This window comes from Gadus chalcogrammus, chromosome 6 (genome assembly GCF_026213295.1).
Source record: "Gadus chalcogrammus isolate NIFS_2021 chromosome 6, NIFS_Gcha_1.0, whole genome shotgun sequence".
Lineage (NCBI taxonomy): Eukaryota > Metazoa > Chordata > Actinopteri > Gadiformes > Gadidae > Gadus > Gadus chalcogrammus.
In genome coordinates, this window is record NC_079417.1 from 18,412,011 (window position 1) to 18,431,122 (window position 19,112).

The window sequence follows — 19,112 nt, forward strand, 5'->3', positions numbered from 1 at the left end:
TCGCTCTCTCTTCCCTCTCTCTCTCCCTCTCTTCCTCTCTCTCTTCCCTCTCTCCCCCCCCCCCCTCTCTCTCTCTCCAATGTGTTCCCCAGATGTTCCAGCACTGTCTTTATTGAGCTAGAAACATAAAGGCCCTATCGACGACCCGCTGGCTGCCTTCAGCTCTCCCAGACATGCTAACATGCAGCTAGCTAAAGTTCCCCCTTTGCTCTCCCGTTGGGACAGAGCGGTAAACCCGTACAACAGGGGAACTCTCTCTCGGTTAGGAGGAGCCGCAGCGAATCACCAGGCTAAGCTAAGCCCTAGCTAGGGCCGGCCGTCTTCTCACGATAGCCTCGCTTGTTTTGAATCCATCAAGAAAGGACAGCTTGTCTCTAGCGTTGAGTGAGGTTGGTTTCCACCGCCACCCTCCAAACAGAGGTATACACACAGAGAGACCATCGTGTAAACGGCCCCATAACCATGATGGATCAAAGCAGGCATAAATCCAGTAATAGTTATCACGCCGGATCACATGGCCGTTATCTCCGCTTCCTGTGCAGACGGCGACGGCGAGGCGTCAGCCACGCCATTAATCACCGCGCGCCGTGAGCTGTTAGCCGCTAGCTGCTAGCACGCGAGGGGACATGGAGCCAGAGGCACAGCAGAGTGGTACAGGGAAGGAGGACTACACTAGAAGAAGAAGAAGAAGAAGAAGAAGAAGAAGAAGAAGAAGAAGAAGAAGAAGAAGAAGAAGAAGACGACGAAGAAGAAGAAGAAGAAGAAGGAGAAGAAGATGAAGATGAAGGAGAAGAAGAAGAAGAAGAAGAAGAAGAAGAAGAAGAAGAAGAAGAAGAAGAAGAAGGAGGAGGCCGAGGAGATGGGGGCGGACTAGGATGGATGCAGGGCAGAGTGTGTCCGAGTTCATGTAGTCTACGTCCATGCGGAGCTGGGCTATTCGTGGACCACGTGGGCCTGGAGGGCGCTAGGTAGGGAACAGGAACTACACGACCAACTCGCCTCCCTAACCCCAACCCCAGGTCAGATTTAAAGTGACAGAGTTTTGACAAAGAGGCGGGGCTCCACGAGGAAGAGCACTGCAGCCCCCTGCCCTCTCCCGGGTCCTCATAACACCTCCCAGGTCTTCAGCCCAACCACATCAAGATGTCCGCCGAGCCGCCAGCTGCATTACCTCACAGTCCCTTCCTCATGCAGCCAGAAGGCCACAGGGTCATCGCACTCACGTGTGTGTATGTGTGCGTGGGTGTGTGTCTGCATGTGTGTGTGTGTTTGTGTGGAGATAGGATGGCTAACCATTGCCATATATTATTTTGTTGTTTATATCACATCCATAATGCTGTGCACCATGGTTACCACACGGTTCTCAACTTAACCACAGAATAACATCCAAGCACCAAAAGCAACAGAGGCAGGTTACAGAGGTAATAACATGGGCCTGTGGGCCGGAACTCAGGGTGACAGAGTGATGGTAACGTAGGGTAAAGCGGTGGTAACATTGGGCCGTGGGCCGGAACTCAGGGTAACTTACAGAGTGATGGTCCTGTTGGGCAGCAGGCGGCCGTCAGGGCTCTCAGACAGCTCGTCCTTGCTGCAGCTCACGCGCTTCCCGAGCGCCGCGGTGGCGTGCGCCTTGGAGCGCTCGTCCATGCAGTTGCAGTTGCCTGTGATGCTGAGGCCCGGGCACGCGCGGGCCAGCCTGGGTGCGAGGCCGCTCAGCAGGAGCATCATCAGCACCAGTCGGCCCGCAGGCGGGATGCGAACGCCGGGTACAAACATTGTCCCCCCCCCCCTTTTTTCCTTTTTTTTTAATCTCACCTCAGCTGCCCCTCAGTCATCCCATTTCCCCCCCTCCCCGCTGCCGAGGGCCGCCACACCGACACGGAACACAACAACAAACCAACATGAGGGCAGAAGGACGGAAGTCAGAAGGAGACGTTAGGACGTCCGGGCGACGCAAAGAGAGATCACCGTCCCAGGCATTCCCAGATATTCCGCTCTCGGTTTTCTAGAGTCCCGTTACGTCATGGCCGTCTGAGCGCAACAGATCCCGAGGCTTCAGGGTCCAGAAACCGAAAGAAAAGCTTCGTTTATGTTAGAAGAGTGTATGAGAGGGAGGCCAACACGCGATATAAGAACGAAAGCCTTGAAGTGACCGACAGGAGAGGTTGATGAGCCGCTCAATGGGAGGGTCCAGGGCGCAGATCCCCCAAACGGTTATCTCTCCACGTTTCTTTAACCGCTCACTCCAGCGCGTCTCAATAATTAAAATAGCCTACGAGGTTACGGGATACAAATGTCCTTAAAAGTAGACATCAGCTATAACTTTTAACAAACTTATTAATTTTCCTCGACGCTTTTGAAAGTTTCCCGTTATTCACCCAACACGGGCTCGCGTCCGATTGTACTCGTACACGTTGTCTCTGTAAAAAAACAAAAGTTTATCCAGCAATTAATCTGTAGTTGGAGACGAGAGGTGAGATGGTGTTCAGGGGCTCCTGTGTAATTCCCAGTTCTAGCGGTCTGCTCGCCTGTCACACGCTCCTCACTGCTGCCCGAGAGCGCGCATTCCGGCCGGCCTGCGGTTCTTCCGCGCGGTCCTAGCGCCTCCAGACACCAGCGAGAGACCATGAAGGAGGAGGACGGCTGAAGCCTGAACCAGGAAGGAGGAGGCCGAAGCCTGAATCAAGCCCTGCTCACGATGAGGAGATGTTATGAAACAGGGCTTATCGAGGGGTTCCCATTAATGATTAAAGGGATGGAAAAACTTTAACTTATTTAATTTCTTTCAATTGACAGTTTGAAGTAGGCCTAACGTAAAAACAATACAGGATGCTGTTGGTGCTTTAGATACACTCCAGGAAAATTAGGCCAGAATAGCCTTCTACTCCCAAATTAATAACATAATTAGTAACATAATCAATGTTAGGGAAACGAGAAATAGCATTTGCGCACCAAATAAATGTACCATTTTGCCTACTACTTGTCATTATAAATATGATAAACAATATCGTTTTGCGATATTTGTGAAATGTCAATATTGACTTATGGGCGATAACCAGTTCTGTAATCTAAAACGGACAGACGGAGCCTCAAAATGATCAGAATATTCAACATGTCCACGTTACAGTAGTGATGGATAAGCCTGTAGGTGTTGTGTAAAACGACACATATTTGACCAAATCATCCGGCCCCAGACCTATAGACAGCAGTATGCTTCAGCCTCCCTAGACCTGCTTCCCTCTCAGGGGGCGCTGGGCACGAATTTGACGGCATCAGACTAGAATACGGACAGACAGAGGGCCGTGTGGATGTCCTCTGTCCCGACAGAACCACCGAAACACACCATCTCCTAAACCCCAATGCCTCGTTTCACTCAGACCGTGTGCGTGTGTTTGCGTGTGTGTGTGCGCGTGTATCTGGGTGTCTTCGTGCGTGTGTGTGCGTAAAGAAGTTTCCCAAAGTTTTGATTCCACAGACTTCTGTTTGAACAAAATATTTTTTGATATTCGAGTCACCAGAGTGCATATGGAAATATGAAAGAAGGTGAAGCAGGAAAGAGCTCTTGAAAGAGGATTTTATGCACTTGACGTTGACGCGTTTTGGCGGGCCGCATCCGAGAGGCAGGCACGTCGGCCCTGCTGGCCGTGCCCGGTCTGGTCGACACAATGCCGGCTGTGTGCTCCGACGAGTCCGACCCCCACAGCGGGCCTCGGTGTGTTGTTCCTGTAGGCTACTCGATACGGGGCCGCACGTTGAGGCGGGCTCCAGACCAGCACGAACCAGCGGAATAAGAGCGGAAAGGCGTGGATGGGCGCACTCACAGCGCAGGAACAGAGCGCTGTTTATCCGAGCGGTTAAATAAGGCTTGGAGCGGGTCTCACAACGCACCCACCTCACCGTCTCTCTCCACGGGCCCGACTCCCTCATCTGGAGAGCACAGTTTCCATTTTAAATGTCACGTTCCAAACGGCACATTACATAAAATTGTAGTTAATGGCATCCAGACAAACTTTAATGTCGTTCCAACATTCTCCCTCTCTGCAGCCCCCCAGCCCCACTCCTATAGCCAAGTAAGCAATCTCTCTCCCGCCTCCACATCTGGACCGCGTTTCAGGTGGGCTTAAGAGAGAGGGGGAGGTGTTTGGTAAGAAAAGGTAGAAAGATTGAAGAGTAGGTTGCTCATGAGATAATGTCTAAAGGCGGATTGGTGGAGAAGACTCGAGATTTCGACAGTGGAAACAAACATACTCACTTTCCCTTCCCTGTTTAGACCACGTTTTAGATTAGGAATTTGAGTGTAGTTCATCATCTAAATCCAGCCTGATCTGGCCTCGCTGATTGAGGTATTGCTCATTCTGGTCTTCAAGCCAATGGATAAACAAAGTCGAAAGAATCCAGAACATGAAGGCCTGCGAAGCCAGTATCTGATGCTGGACAGCCACAGCGTTATGAAGGATACCGCGACATCTAGTGGCGGGATTTGGTTCTGCATGTTCTCACGAGATTATTTTATCACTTTGAATTATATGTGATTATATTTACACATTTTCATCGCACATTCATCCTGAGAAAAGAAAACACAATGCAGTGATTAATCGAGCGATACAGCAAATAACAAAAGCAACAATCTCTAAACCAATTGAGGCCATTGAGGAGCTGATTTGCATACAATTAATAATACATCCATGAAAGTATACATACCCAAGAAGTTGCCCTAGAGTCGACAAGAAATAGACAAAACAGATGTGGAAATGCTGCCCTCTTCTGGTCTCGGAAGCAGAACCAAACACTTGTTGTCATGTCGACACATAGGCCTATGTTTCCGAAGCACCTTTTACTCCTGTGAAGGCATTGAAGTACATTATAAAGTTTTTATTTTTTTTCAGGTTTATTTATCATTTATGCAGCATGTCTTCACCCCTGCTTTTCTTAATTATGTCTTTCTGTCGAACCACGTAGCATACTTTTGGTGCCAAATAAGGGAGTGACATCTACCAGAATCAGAATCAGTTACTTTTATATCTTATTGTACAAGTGCACAAGAGTAACATTTTTAAAAGGCTAGGCAAAGGCTTGGTTCTTCAATAGTCACATAGCAGCAACAATACAAGATAAAGTAAATAAAGATAAGTACAAATAAGTAAAAAAGTAGCAGCGTCAATAGACATACAATAATAAATAATAATTATCGTAAAAAAAAAAGTAAGTAATAATAAGTAGAGAAAATAAAACAGTGGTAATAAGAAATAAAAAGTAATGAGGTGTATTAACGTGTAAAGTGTAAGTGATACATCCATGATCAACGTGTTCAAGTGGTAGTTGTACCACCAAAGGTTGATACTATAGTGCAAAAATGCTGAGCAAATTACAGAAAAATATGTAGTTAAATAGTCTGTTTGTAGTGTGCATGGGCTGTACTGAGCCAGGTGGTTGACCTCGCTCCTATAGGCCGTCTCGTTTCCAGTGAACAGGCCGATCACCGTCGTGTCATCGGCATACTTGATCACTGTGTTGGATCCGTGTGTAGTAGTCGTGGGTGTACAGGGAGTAGAGGAGGGGGGCTTTGGACACAGCCCTCGAGGGCTCCTGTGCTGATGGTCAGAGAGGCGGAGATCTTGGAACCCATCTTTACCACCTATTTCACTCGGACAGGAAGTCAAGGATCCAGTTGCATAGGCTGGGATCAATGCCTAGGTCCCTGAGCTTGCTCTCGAGTCTTGAGGGGACAATGGTGTTAAATGCTGAACAATAATACTATTACTACTAGCAGGGATCAGTCCAACGAAGACACACGTGATGTAAAACGGGGTGATTGTAATCAGAGTATGCTGCCTTTCAGCCGAAACTGCGACACACTCACCAAGCATCGACCAAAGGGATGAGGCCTGTTGTCTGGCTTTGGTTAAAGAAGAATGAAGACATGCGCACTGGTCTCTACGTGGCAAGCGTTCACACACCAGACAAATACAGCCAAACGGATCATTACTCTGTCACGGACATCCTCTCTGTGGAGCTCTGCCAGGGAGCTGCTTTTGGATGTACTGTACTACCATCTGCAAGCCAATGGGTGTTTACCAGACGTATACCGCTCTGCTTTCCGTGTGAAGCCTGGAAACGTCCCTGCAGCTGTTGTACTTGCATGCAAAACACAAAACATTGTTGATCAACTTGAATAGAAAATACCTGTAGCAGTCGTTTCCAGGTTGGACTTCAAGCCATTCACTGAAAGCTTATGAGGCAATGCGTTTGTAATCTTGTATTACCACATTTTTATTGTATTGATTGAACAGTAGGACCCAATTAAGTCACCATGGAAACAAATATGCCAACTTCCTTGTTGTTTCATGACTCATCCTTTAGACTCCCCTCCAATTCTCCCATTCTGCCCATAAACACCAACGTCTATTGGATTTTGCTTTAAATAAAACAGGAATACCAGCCCTTTTCATGAAACACGCTTTGTGCTGAGTGATTTTATTAAGTGTGATATGGTTGGAAACAGCTGAGTATTGCCATTAACAAGACAGCATAACATAGGCAGTCACCTCTCTAATAGTCCATCCTTCTGCATACATTATAGATTGAAATGGTTTATAATGGAGTGTTCAATGAAATCTAAGAAACATTCAAAATATGTATATTGCATAATTCCATAGTCCCGTGTAAATATCTCACAATGTATTTGCAAATAAGTAATATTTCATTTTTTTTTCATAACAAAAGAAAATGTACAATAAACCAAAGCGATTACAGAAATTATTTTCGTTGCAATGAAGTAGAAGATATGAACAATGCAGGCACCTCAAATTCATGAGTCTATCAGCCTCTTTACACAAAAATAAATTTATATTTCCATGCACTCTTATGCATATAATCCCAAATGCAATGAAAGGCATGCAGACACCAGTGCGCACACGCGCGCACACACACACGCGCACACACACACACACACACACACACACACACACACACACACACACACACACACACACACACCACACACACACACACACACACACACACACACACACACACACACACACACACACACACACACACACACACACACACACACACACACACACACACACACACACACACACACGTCAACATCCTTGGACACATCAGCTTTTCTAAATGGCATGGAGTTTTCACTTTACACATTTTTGGTCCCTTTTAAATATGGGCAGGGGGTTCAGAATGGATTATTTTCTCATCAATTCAGATTCTTACAGCGTCAAGGAACCAGTCCCGCTTGGTGTCCAAGATGTGGCTGGAGTATAGTAATAGGACGCATCTTACAATAGAGACATCCGTGCATCATTAGTCAAAAAATATATCTATCTACCCCATGATGTACACCGTTTGAGACGACTTGGGGGGGCAGGTCGCGCAGGCGGGAGAATCTCGTACGATTCTGAGGACAGGCAGGAAGTCAAGACTGACAGGGTCACGGCAGAACAGGTTGAAGACACACGGTGGACCCAGTGGCGGGTGGAAGAGGAGGAGGAGGAGGAGGTGTCCCTCCCGCCTCCCCCAGTCCCAGGGTCTGTCACCCCACAGCCTGGGGAGGAGGTGGGACCGCCAGGGCGTAGAAGAAGGCGGGGCATGTGGAGGCGGAGGAAGTGGCGCTCCTCTCAGTGCTGCGGGGAGACGGTGGTCCCGGGGGACGTGGCCGGGCCCTGGTACCTCTCCCTGGCGTGCTTCTCGCAGAACATCTCCTCGCCGGCCCAGAAGTGGCCCCTCATGCGGAGGTTCAGGCCGCACTCGGTGCAGGTGTAGCAGTCGTGGTGGCGGTAGCGGTCGTCGCCGATGCGCACCGCCTGCGTGCTGCGCGGGGAGAGAGGAGGGGGAGGGGGAGGAGGAGGAGAGAGGAGTCGGAAAAGACGCTTCGAGGAGAACACACAAACACACGCACACACACACGCACAGGCAACAAGTACATCTCCGCGAGCCTCAACACGCAGCCATTACCAAAGAGCTGCTGGGAGGAGAACCCGTTTATTACAATTGTGTGTGATTGACTTTTACGATTGCTAACGCACAACATTACTCCCGGCTAATTCACCAGAGGGCTAAGTGGGTCGTAAATAATGACGCTTAATGCAGTGGTTAGCAACAGCTTCAGGATCCCAACAGGAGAGGCGCAGCTCTGCAGAGGCCTGCTCCGAGCGAGAGGGGGCACGGCGGGTGGCGTCTTACACAATGCTGCTGCCACACTTCTCACAGCTGTGGTGTTTGCTCACACCTCCCACCGGGGGGCTCTGCTTCGGAGGGTTGGCGGACAGGTTTCCAGGGAACCTCAGCGCCGCCTCTGTGGTAGTCAAAACACACCCCAGGGTACAGTCACACACACGGACGCACAAGACCCCCCCCGCAGACCCACACAATGGGACGCACACACTAGTTATCACTAGAAAACCATCCCAGTCAAAAGCAGAATCCGCATGTTTGGTCTCTACATTGTTCTTCACACGAACAGTTCATAACTGTTCTTAACAGTGTTAAGAACAGCTCATAACTGTTCTTAACAGTGTTGAGAACAGCCCTTTTCAACGTTCTTAACATGAACAGTATGGAGAGGCTTGCCATGGTGTGGGGCCAAAGGTCCCAACACACACCGATTAAACACGACTCTGAGGGTGCACGCTGCAGACCTTTCTCGTCGGCCTCCAGGACCTCCTGCAGCATGCGGAAGGTGTTGGACTGGCGAGGGGCCGTGCGCGACTCCTTGTTCTCCTGGATCATCTTGTACACCTCAGACTCCTTGTCAAACTTCTGCATGCCGAAGTCGGAGCTGGAGCTGCTGTGGGAGAGCCGAGAAGGAAGGAGGGGAGAACAACAGGACGTAAGCCTCTCTGGATCCCAGCAGGCAGCTGCAGGCGGCGTGCGGACAGGGAATGTACATTAGAGGCTTTATGCGAGGAGGCCAGAGGAGCCAGAGGAAATGAAGGAGGACCACATGTATGCATTTCACCTCTGTGCACTATGTCTGAAGAGAAGGAGTGCCCCCCTCCACACCCACTAATCACCCCATTGTATCGTCAGTCTATAAATAATTAGTTGGAGGGGAATTCCTCTTCGGATGACGTCAAACCGAGAGGCTGATCAAACCCAGAGGGCAGTCATCCAAACTAACTGGAACAATCTGAGGTGTTCTGTAATGTTCAGTGAGGTCACTCTGGTTTAGTCTTTCCATATGATCCATATTCCATATTATCCTGTCAGCAGTTCGGCTCAAATAAAGCAGACACACCATCTTTTCGACATTTCGCAGAGATCTGAGGTAGAGGTACAAACACACAAACCAACCGACCGACCAAACACGCACACAGACGCACACAAACCAACCGACCAAACACGCACATACACAAACCAGCCGACCAAGCAACCAGTGGCGTGAGGGTGGACCGCTCTGTTGCTGGTCGCCTGTTCAAATCAAATGGTCCGATCTGAGGAGGGCAGAGTACTGCCGGGGCCGAGGACGCCACACGGGGTCGTCTGTGCAGCTCATTAACCCATTAGCAAGGGGGAGGCTCTCTCTTTATGAGCACATTCTTAACTCCTTACTCCGTGGAAACATAGCTTAGCTGCTCCTTCTTCTGAGCTCTACTTAAAGTTTGTTCGCAACAATGGACCGAAAAGAAATGGGCTGCAGGCCTGCAGGCTGCAAGCGGCCTGCAGGCGGGCTGAGGGGAAGACAGTCTGGAGAACCAGTCAGCCAGGTGCTGATCTCTCTGCGGTCTGACTGTCAGGCCAGCCGGGCCCAGGTGTGGTCTGGCTGCCATTCATCTGAAGCCAGCTGGGCGACGGCCATAAGGCTGTGCTGTCGGCTGACGTCTGTCACCTGCCTGTCTGTTATCACCCAACAGAACCACCCACCATCTTAGTTTTCCACCCAGCTCCTCTCCCTTGGAGGCATGAGGGCCGAGACACGCAGACACACTTTTAATACACACAATAAACACTTTTAATAATGTAGTCATCCGTTTGATATGCTGAAGTCTCACTGGAAAGACCCCAGTCCCTTGCATCTCGGGAGCACGGCTTCAAATTGAAAGCAGAAGACTGCGACTCACGCCCTCCAAGTTCCCCCCAAGCCCAGCCCCCCCCCTCTCACCCCAGAGTGGGCGAAAACCAGTCAGTCAGACGGTCAGGAGAAAACATGATCAAACTGATGCTGGCGCTATGACGGCTTACGTCACCCCGGTCCAGAGGGGCTCTGGGTGCATTCCTCAAAGCAGCACACGACACAGAGAGACTTTCACCCACTTGCAATTGGGGGGGGGGGGGGGGGGGCAATTGAAACATCTCCAGAATGTCAAACCACAGAGCCTTCTGATAAACATCTAGTGAAACCAGAGGTTGGTTAACACGTCACATAGATCTGCTCGGACTAGACACAGATACCATCACTGGTTTCACACAGATCACGACGATGGATCCATCAGATAAAGCTCAGTACAAGTCAAAATGGGCAATTAAAAAGACAAAACAAGACTCACCTCATAGACAGAAAGAACACAAAGTAATAGTGACTGACACCGCTTGCTTTCCAGTGCGTCCCTGGGAGAGAGAACCAGTTCCTCCACTGCTCAGCACAACGAGAACATGAGTGTGCACGCTCCCCCTCAGAAATGCAAAACACCCAACACACACACACGCACATACACACACACACTAACACAACACATACACCTCTCTAAAGAGACAGAAGGAACACCGATCAGAAAGGTGTGCCCCTCTGCTTCAGCCCATTGGCCAGAGAGTGAAAGTGGGGGCGGGACCATGGGTGTCGCATGTCGGGTGCGATTGGTAAGAATCTGAGAAGGGGGAGTGGACGGGGGTGGGGTGGGGGGCTGGAGCAGCAGAACGGGGGTCTCCAGACAAGGGGCCAGGGAGGGGGAGAGGCAGAGGGCTTTCTTCTTGTTGGGGGTGGGGGGGGGGGGGGGCTATTGGTACGGTTATGTTTCAGCGGCCGACATCATAGCGCTGACCCGAGCGAGCCAGAGGCCGGCTCCAGCCAAAGTCAACCTGGCAGCAGGGCCTCTCCGACGGAACGAAAACAGAGACACCAGCAGTCTCCAGAGGAGGAAATGGAGGAAAACACTTCCACGATAAAATGGTGCTTAGGACTCTTGTTTCCCTATTTGGGGAGGTCTGTGCCTTCAGCCCCAATCCCGACATCATCTGTGCATTACAACATTGCAGCGTTCTCTCCCCGTGCAACATTTCTCCCTGCACCAGAAGGGGGCAAAGCAGGGACCCTGGCAATAGTGTTACAGTACTACATCATAGCTATTGGGGAAGAGGTCTGGCAGAGGCAGCCCAGAGCCTCAGCTCAACACACACACACCCTATAGATTAATTAAAGTCTATCGTGTAGTAGGGCACAACTCTGCGGAGGTCTGACCTGCGTCGGGGGGACAGGGGCAGATCCTGGTCCATGGGACTGTGTGGAGAGTAGCGTCCAGGTGGAGTGGGGGTCCTGCTGGAGACTGAGTTACTCCTGTAGTCCACAGAGACAAAGTCCTGTTGGCGAGAAAGGAGAGGGATAGACCGAGAGAGAGAGACCGAGAGAGACAGAGACACAGACACACAGAGACAGAGACAGAGACAGAGAGACAAGGACAGGGACAAGGTTAGAAGTGCGAGTGATACCGGGTCAAGGCAGGCCCTCCCACCTGCGGATGCTTAGCAAACAGGCTGGCCGCTCAGAGCGGAGGAACCCGTTTAGACTGTGTGAAGGGAGGCGATTGGGCAATGAAGCGACTCTAATGTAAACGACTCAAAACAAAAGGGCCACAGTCAGCGCCTGCACACAGATGACTTGGCCGGCGCTTCATGGAACACCACAGGCCCAGAGGGTCCTTCTGCAGTGTCGGAGGACTTTGTGGATGATAGAGAACCACGGGCCCAGAGAACAGGGGATCTTGTGGCGCGTGGAGGACCTTGTTATTTCAATGCCTACATGTTGCATACGCACTACATGTTGGCCTGGGGCTTGAAGGAAACAAGCAAGTCACATGTTGGGAATGTGAAAAGCAGGGAAGGTAAGGTTAAAAAGTAACCACCATGATGTTTTCACTGCCATGGTTTCCTTTAAATCCCAAACATATCTGAATTGGTTGAAAAGGAAAAACAAAATTCCACCACCGGCATGTTGTGTTCAGTTTGTTTTCACTGCCTTTCTTTGGTTCCTCTCACTTGCTCTCTCTCCTGGCATTCCAATCCTTTAACACAACGGTTCACCATCACAGCCAGCCTGCACCTTCAGAATCTCCACCTCCATATCTCCACCGAAGCCAGCCTGCACCCTCCATATCTCCACCTCCATATCTTCAACACCCTCCATATCTCCCCCCTATCGCCCATCTCAGCCACCACGCCGTCCTCCAGAGAGATGACCAGATTATATATGAGTGAGGGGAACGCGGAAGCTTGCCAGAGAGTCTAGAGTGTTTGGCGTTCCGGGGACGGCAGGCTGATGCTGTACTTGGGTACAAAACATTTGTACCAGAAATGGTTCTTAATGATATGGGAAAAATCTCACTCTAATTACAGAATAAACACCCTACCTTCAGGTCAATCCAGAACGGCACAGATCCTGAATAAATGACAAGGTCTCCAAAGGAGTTTTTTTCAGCTTGGCCACCAGAGGGCGCTACATGCCCATGAGGCCGACTGTTCAAACTCGTAAACACAGAGCAGATGGATGAGTGAGAGTTTCGCTAGACAAGAGCAGGCAAGAACCAGAACCACCGTGAAGCAGACTTCATCACGGCCCTGGTGTTCCAGGGAGAGGCTGGAGGGGTGAGAATGGGTGAGAGTGACGGGGGAGGGAGAATTCTTTTCGTGCTGTTCACACTAAAATTGACCCCAGGCACATGTGCACGCTGAAAGAAAGTGCACCTGGTGAGGTTCTGAGAGCAGACAATAATTCCTCCCGCTTTTACAGCTAAAAAGGAACCCAGACAAAACAAATAGCTTTTAACCTTCGTCTATTCTACGTCCACATTAGATACACAGTAGTAGGATTAAGGAAGAGGCAGTAAGTTACAACACACTCCCGTTTGCCTACTGTTGTATTGAAAAACGTTGTGGAAAAACTGAAACTCTTATTAAGAAAAAAGTAGAAGGAAAATGTTCCAGTCTGATGGGAAAACAAAACCAGTTCTTCAGTTCCCTCCATTGCACTTCCCCACCGCCCACGAGCCAAGGCATGAGTCAGAGCACCGGGCTGACAGTTCGGATCCCGTTTTGCACACAGTCAGCAGTGGTTGGTGAGAGGAGGGGGCTGCAGCTCCTCCTTTCCTCCACACCAGCCCCTGGGAAAGTAGGGACTTGGGCTAAGCGCCCCTGGGGCCAGAGCCAGTGACACCGGGAGGGTTGACGGTTTGAGTCTTGTCTGCCAGCACCCGCTTCCAGTACAGTCGAATGCTTTGAGCATCCTCTCTGATCTCAATAGAGTCTCATTCTCCTTTTAATTTTACTTTCTGGCGAGGGGGGCGGTCACTGGTCGGGGCCAGGACGCCTTGAGCCAGGAAAGATCGCTGCATCGGCTCCCTTTTCGATTCGTCCTGGGATGAACACAGACCACAACACCAGGCTCACAAAGTCCACGTTATCCGAGTGTGGAGGCACAGCTAGGCTCCCTACGAACCAATCTAAAAGGGCCTATAGACCCCTCTTCAGCGATTTGTTCATGGGGGGGGGGGGGGGGGGGGGCTGTGGAGGCAAAGACAGGGCCAGGCGACTAACCCCTGGGCCGTGCTGCTAGCCCGAGGGCCATGCCACATCTGGCCCTGGGCCATGCCACATCTGGCCCTGGGCAATGCCACATCTGTCCCTGGGCAATGCCACATCTGGCCCTGGGCCACACTACTCCCTGGGCCACACTACTCCCTGGGCCAGGAGCTAACGCACGTCTGATTGGTGATCGGGTTAAGGGGGCTTTAACTAGTTTCTTAAAGGTTGGGGATGGGATTTGCGAAACGCCAGCAGATTTTGAAAACACGCAACTCAAATGGTCCTACCCCTTCTCCTTCAACGCTGACTCTGACTCCACCCATTCCAAGTACATGGACGCACAATCATGCACGAGCGCGAACACAGATGCGCGAGAGCGAGCCATTAGCTAGCTCCAGTAGCTACCGCAGGATAACAACAAACAGAAGCTTGCTCTGGGTCACGAGCTTTGAGTACGTGCACGAAGGGGTCACGAGCGGGGGAAGGGGAGTGCAGTACGACCGTTTGATTGACGTACTTACTGTCCAATGCCACTCGGTGGGTCTGGAAATCATGGGCTGGAGTTTTTCGAGCCTGCCCGTTCCACAGATAATTGTTTTGTTTAATTTTCATGTCAGTACTTCTAACTCAGTGGCTGTAAGTGGGTTATGATAACGATTTCAAGTAATTTTGCAAAAATGGCCAAAAAAGAGAATTCCATACCCAACCTTTAATTATGAATCTCTTATCTCCGGAAGAGCCATGCTGCCATAGTGCCTGGTGTTATTCAGCAGTTTGGTGACTAACAACCACAAAAACACCATCCACCAGACTTCACCAGAACGCGATAAAGACGAAGACAAAACATGTACGACGATCCAAGAAAAACATCAAAGAGGAAACCAAGAAAAAAAACGAACCTCCTCGGGTTAAGTCCCAGCTGCACACGCAGCCGGGAGTTAATGGGAACCAAAAAAACGTCCCGTCCGTCATTACCGGGAGGCCGGTCCTCCACCGGTCTAAAATAGCAACACAGATTTGCAATTATTGCCGACTGCCTTGGCACGGTTTACCCAGAAGCCTTTCTCCATGTAGATTATAATGATGATAACATCAATGGACGTGGATCTGCAAGGCATTACACTCAGAGGTCGGGCACAGGGCTACGCTAACACTCATCTGGAAAACTGCAGGATGGCAGCGCCAACCATTCCCCACGCATCGCACGCACCAGGGAGCAATGGGAACACTGGGAGGGGCTGCAGGGAGCCTCTCACTGGGGAGTGGAGAGAAGGAACACGGGACACTTCATGTACGCACTTATTGTATGTTGTATGTCCTGGCACTTAATGTACGCACTTATTGTATGTTGTACTTCCATGCACTTAAAATACATCCTTACTGTACCGTTAGCGATATATTGTCGTTTCTCTTCTGACAAATGTACTTATTGTAAGGCACTTTGGATAATATGCTAAATGCCCCTAAATGTAGATGTAAATGTGCAGAGCCTGGAGGATCTCTGGGGCTTCACCTCACCCATCGCTGCGGCGGACGGGGAAGGAAGCTCTGTTTAGAGCGCTGGACTCTAATCAGCAGTGGAGTTGCCCCCGTGGGATTTAACAAACGGTTCGCTGGTGCCTTTAGCACCAAGCTAATGCACGGCTCTGCTTGCGAAAACCTACACCTCCTGCTTGTGTTCCCCCATGCAGCCAGCAGCTCAACACCATGGTGCACGCACAACCGAGAACGCACGCCAACCCCACCGTATGAGATATGTGCGCATGCCACGCGGAGCGTATTTACGTCTGCCGTTTACTTGAGTTTATTTGAACTGGAGCAGTGCGGACCCCTTCATCAACACATCTGAAGCCCTCCATCATGAATCACACAAGAAAGCCCGGTGCAAGCGTGCTCCACAGAGAGAAACACAAACAAGTTCCTTGTTTGGGATCGTCTACTTTGGAGATGGCAAACAAAACAGGAAGCTGCATGCGACGGCGGAGAAGGGACGGGCATCCGTTTCCAATCAGCGCATCGGGAGACGTTGGGACGCGGCCAGCAGAGGAGGCTTCGTTCTGCGCCATGAGCTCTACTCTGCATCAACATCTTCATCATCCTCCTCCGCCTGCTGCTTCAATTATAAGTCACAAGACAAGGGGCTGGACACACACACACACACACACACACACACACTTTTGGGGTAGCATGGAAACTTGTGTGGCTAACTATGGAAATACTATTACCGCTGCTGCTCTGCCTCATCTCCCCCCGGCGGCCCCCCAACACGGAGCCGCTGCAGGAGTCCCTGCTCATCAGAGCGCTGTGCATCACCTCCCTCCTCCAGCAGAGAGCGTTCGCAGGAGGTCCCGAGCGCAGGACAGACCTGCTCGTTACCAGAGGACACCGAGGGACGCTGCCCTGTAATCATCCATGTGCTCCATGTTTTGCACATTCAGTTTCTAATTAAAAACAAAACCTTCAAGAGAGTAAACGGAAAAACAACAATGTGATGTGCAGTCGTTGGCACTGCTTTGATTTATACAAGATGCATCTAATTAACATTCTTTACCCGTTTACGGGTTTGGATCCTAAAAATGGTATTTGCCGGGAATGTTAAAAAACACACACACACACACACACACACACACACACACACACACACACACACACACACACACACACACACACACACGGAGGGAATCCCATTAACATGGCTGCCACACTCCGTTAGGCAGGTCAACACAGAGTGGAACCCGACACCAACAGCCCCATCATACTCTGCCATGTTACATCTTCCCCTTTTCCTCCGTATGCAGAAGACTGTCAGACTTTCCAGTGTTACTAATCCTTCCATGATCTGTATTCAATTTAAACTAGTCTTTTCTTTCAAGCCAATAGCAGACCTTGTCCTGCGTAACAGGGATGGAAAGAAACATTCCCTCCTCCCACTAGCGGACTTTAGGAGAACTCTCGTCGGAGACATGTCTTCGGAGGTTGGATCTTCTCTCCTGGTGCCACTGAATCCTTCTTAATGTAAATAACCCCTGCATGTAGCCGGCCCGCCTGATCCCAGCTCCTGCCTTCAACGTGCGGTTGATGTGGGGCCCTCCAGGCTCAGACTTAACAATGTTCAATATAACATGGCTTATGGTGCCAGTCCGACAGCATGGCCCAGCGTCCCTCCTTCTCCACCCCCGGTTTCCAGCTCCCACCGGGGCCACACACGCCATGAGACAGCTGTTGATGTGTACCATATGGAGAAGACCAGCGGGCTGCCGAAGGAGCAATTGACGCACGCAGACAGCGCCATCGCAGAGACCGTAATCCACCCAGCATTGTGCCGCCGTTGTCGCCGTCGACCGAGGTCCACGGTTTCTTCCCCCTCCGTTGACGGGGCCGTCAATAACGGGCAACACAGTCAACCCACAACATATAATCAGAGAATAATAATGGGCTACAACAGGAATCGGCAGCTTCAGCCCTTTCTCCCCCCACCGTTTCCGTGTGTTTATTTCACACAGTACTTCTGTGAATGGATAGCAATGAGGAAGCAGCTACCCAGCAGCTCCTTGGACGATCCACTGCAAGGCCATGTTACGTAACAGGAGAGGGAGAGATCTCAATAAAGAGATTCTGAGTGTGTGTGCGTGTGCGTAAGTAAGACTGGGAGTGGAAGTTTTTGTGAGTGAGTAAAAGGGTGTGATTAAGTGCAAGTGTGTGAGTGGGTGAAAGTGTGCGAGTGAGTGAAAGTGTGTGATTGAGTGAAAGTGTGCGAGTGAGTGAAAATGAGCGGGTGAGTGAGTGAGTGAAAGTGTATGAGTGACTGCCAAGACGATGGGCCACACCGATGGAACAACGCAACAGATTCATTCTATGGTCCAGGACACCATCCAGCATGATGTACTGAGGACGAGTCAAGGCTTCCAGTGTTTCCGCGTAGAGGCAGAGCGCTAGGAGGAACGTACGTCTCATGCTCATTACCGTTCCTGCGAGACCTCGAGTGGAGTAGAATATCAAGCACATTAGGCATCTGGAGATCATCAAGCTGGGGCATAATTGCTGGACTCCGGGACACGGTTAATTTATGATTGCCTCACTGGAACCCCCCTTTTATATACACACCGCGTGACAATGAGAGGAAGAAATAATAAATGGGCCGGATTTCAACGGAAATCGTTTAAACATAGGCATTGAGATTCCATGTCGAAAGCATAAACATGCGTAATTGAAGAGAATGCTTTCCATTTAACCCCTCAGCTGTCACAAGTGCCTCTTTGAGAAGTCGAGTGCTTAGTCTCAAATTCCCAGTGGATTAGGAGAGACAGGATCACAAGCCGGTCATTATCCCTCGGTAAACAAGCAGACACCTCCTGGACTTTCCTGCTCACCGAGTCTGTACAGTCCAAGCAAACCTGCAGGCGACGAGAGCGCTCCAGAAATAGCGACAACAAAAGTCCTCGTTTTAACATAATGCACATTTAAAGCAGGGCTTTGAACCCCCAGGTGCAGAGAACTGGGTGTTTTTAAATGGGGTTGGATGTGATAAGTCTGGATCTAGGACTGTTGTTTAACCACAATCACGATACCCCAGTTCTAGTATCTAATTCATACAAGGTGCAGAGCTGAAGGATATTTGCAGATTGTTCCTACATGGACACTCAAAACCGCAGTTATGCACACAGCCCCAACAACATTTCATGAGATGTTGACATACGATTTACTCAGTCACAAACTGCTCCTACTAGCAGAAAAATGGAAAAAAAGGACCCTACTTTAGCAGCAAACATTCCCCTATAAAGCCCCCGGGCCAGGGGTCCATCAGGGGCCCCGCAGAGGGCCAGGGGAACCACTAGCGCTCCAGTTAGCTTTTCAGTCCAGGGGACCCGCTGATCATCAGGCGGGGATGACGAGAGGCTGCTGCGTGTAGGAGGGCCACAGCGGACCCCCGGGGCGTGGGGGCCAACGTGAGAGGGCCTCGCTCAGTCCCCCCACCGGAGCTCATTGTGAGCTCCACAAGCGGTGAAGGTTTGGCCCCGTCAGGCAGGGCCCCGCCAAGCTAAACAGCAGCTCAGCGATGGTCAGACCTGAAATAGCCCGTCAATCTGAACCGCCTCCCGTCAGTATGGGCATGCATTCGGTGGAGGAGGAGCAGCCGTAGAGTATTCAATCCAATTCTTTTCAATTGGATTGAAAAGAAAAACATATTTAGCATTTTTACACTACCCCAAGATTGAATTTGAAAAGGGTTTGGGATTGTTTGAATAATGTGATCCAATACTTGGCTCATGGTCCACAACAAAAAACAAATGCAATCCAAACTCTAAACAGAAGGGATGGATCCAGAAGCAGTCCAGCCTGCATGGCTGATGGGTACTGAGGGG

At 50.3% G+C, this 19,112-nt stretch overlaps 2 protein-coding genes across 4 annotated transcripts in view; both read right to left on the reverse strand.

Annotated features, from left to right (window-relative positions):
• Positions 1–2,579, reverse strand: part of adgra2 (adhesion G protein-coupled receptor A2) — a 41,979-nt gene extending 39,400 nt beyond the window's left edge. Inside the window, exon 1 of the mRNA XM_056591544.1 lies at positions 1,529–2,579. Coding sequence (XP_056447519.1) covers positions 1,529–1,776 — 248 coding nt within the window. The 5' untranslated portion in view covers positions 1,777–2,579. The remainder of the gene's footprint in view (positions 1–1,528) is intronic.
• Positions 2,580–6,054: 3,475 nt separating this feature from the next.
• pdlim2 (PDZ and LIM domain 2 (mystique)) overlaps positions 6,055–19,112 on the reverse strand; it is a 30,990-nt gene continuing 17,932 nt past the window's right edge. Inside the window, exons 7-10 of one of the 3 annotated variants that reach the window (XM_056591637.1) lie at positions 11,414–11,532; positions 8,658–8,806; positions 8,203–8,314; positions 6,055–7,830 (exon numbers count right to left, since the gene is read on the reverse strand). In XM_056591637.1, the coding sequence (XP_056447612.1) occupies positions 7,638–7,830; positions 8,203–8,314; positions 8,658–8,806; positions 11,414–11,532 (573 nt within the window). In that variant the 3' untranslated portion in view covers positions 6,055–7,637. The remainder of the gene's footprint in view (positions 7,831–8,202; positions 8,315–8,657; positions 8,807–11,413; positions 11,533–19,112) is intronic. The other 2 variants (XM_056591638.1, XM_056591639.1) reach the window with 2 other exon arrangements.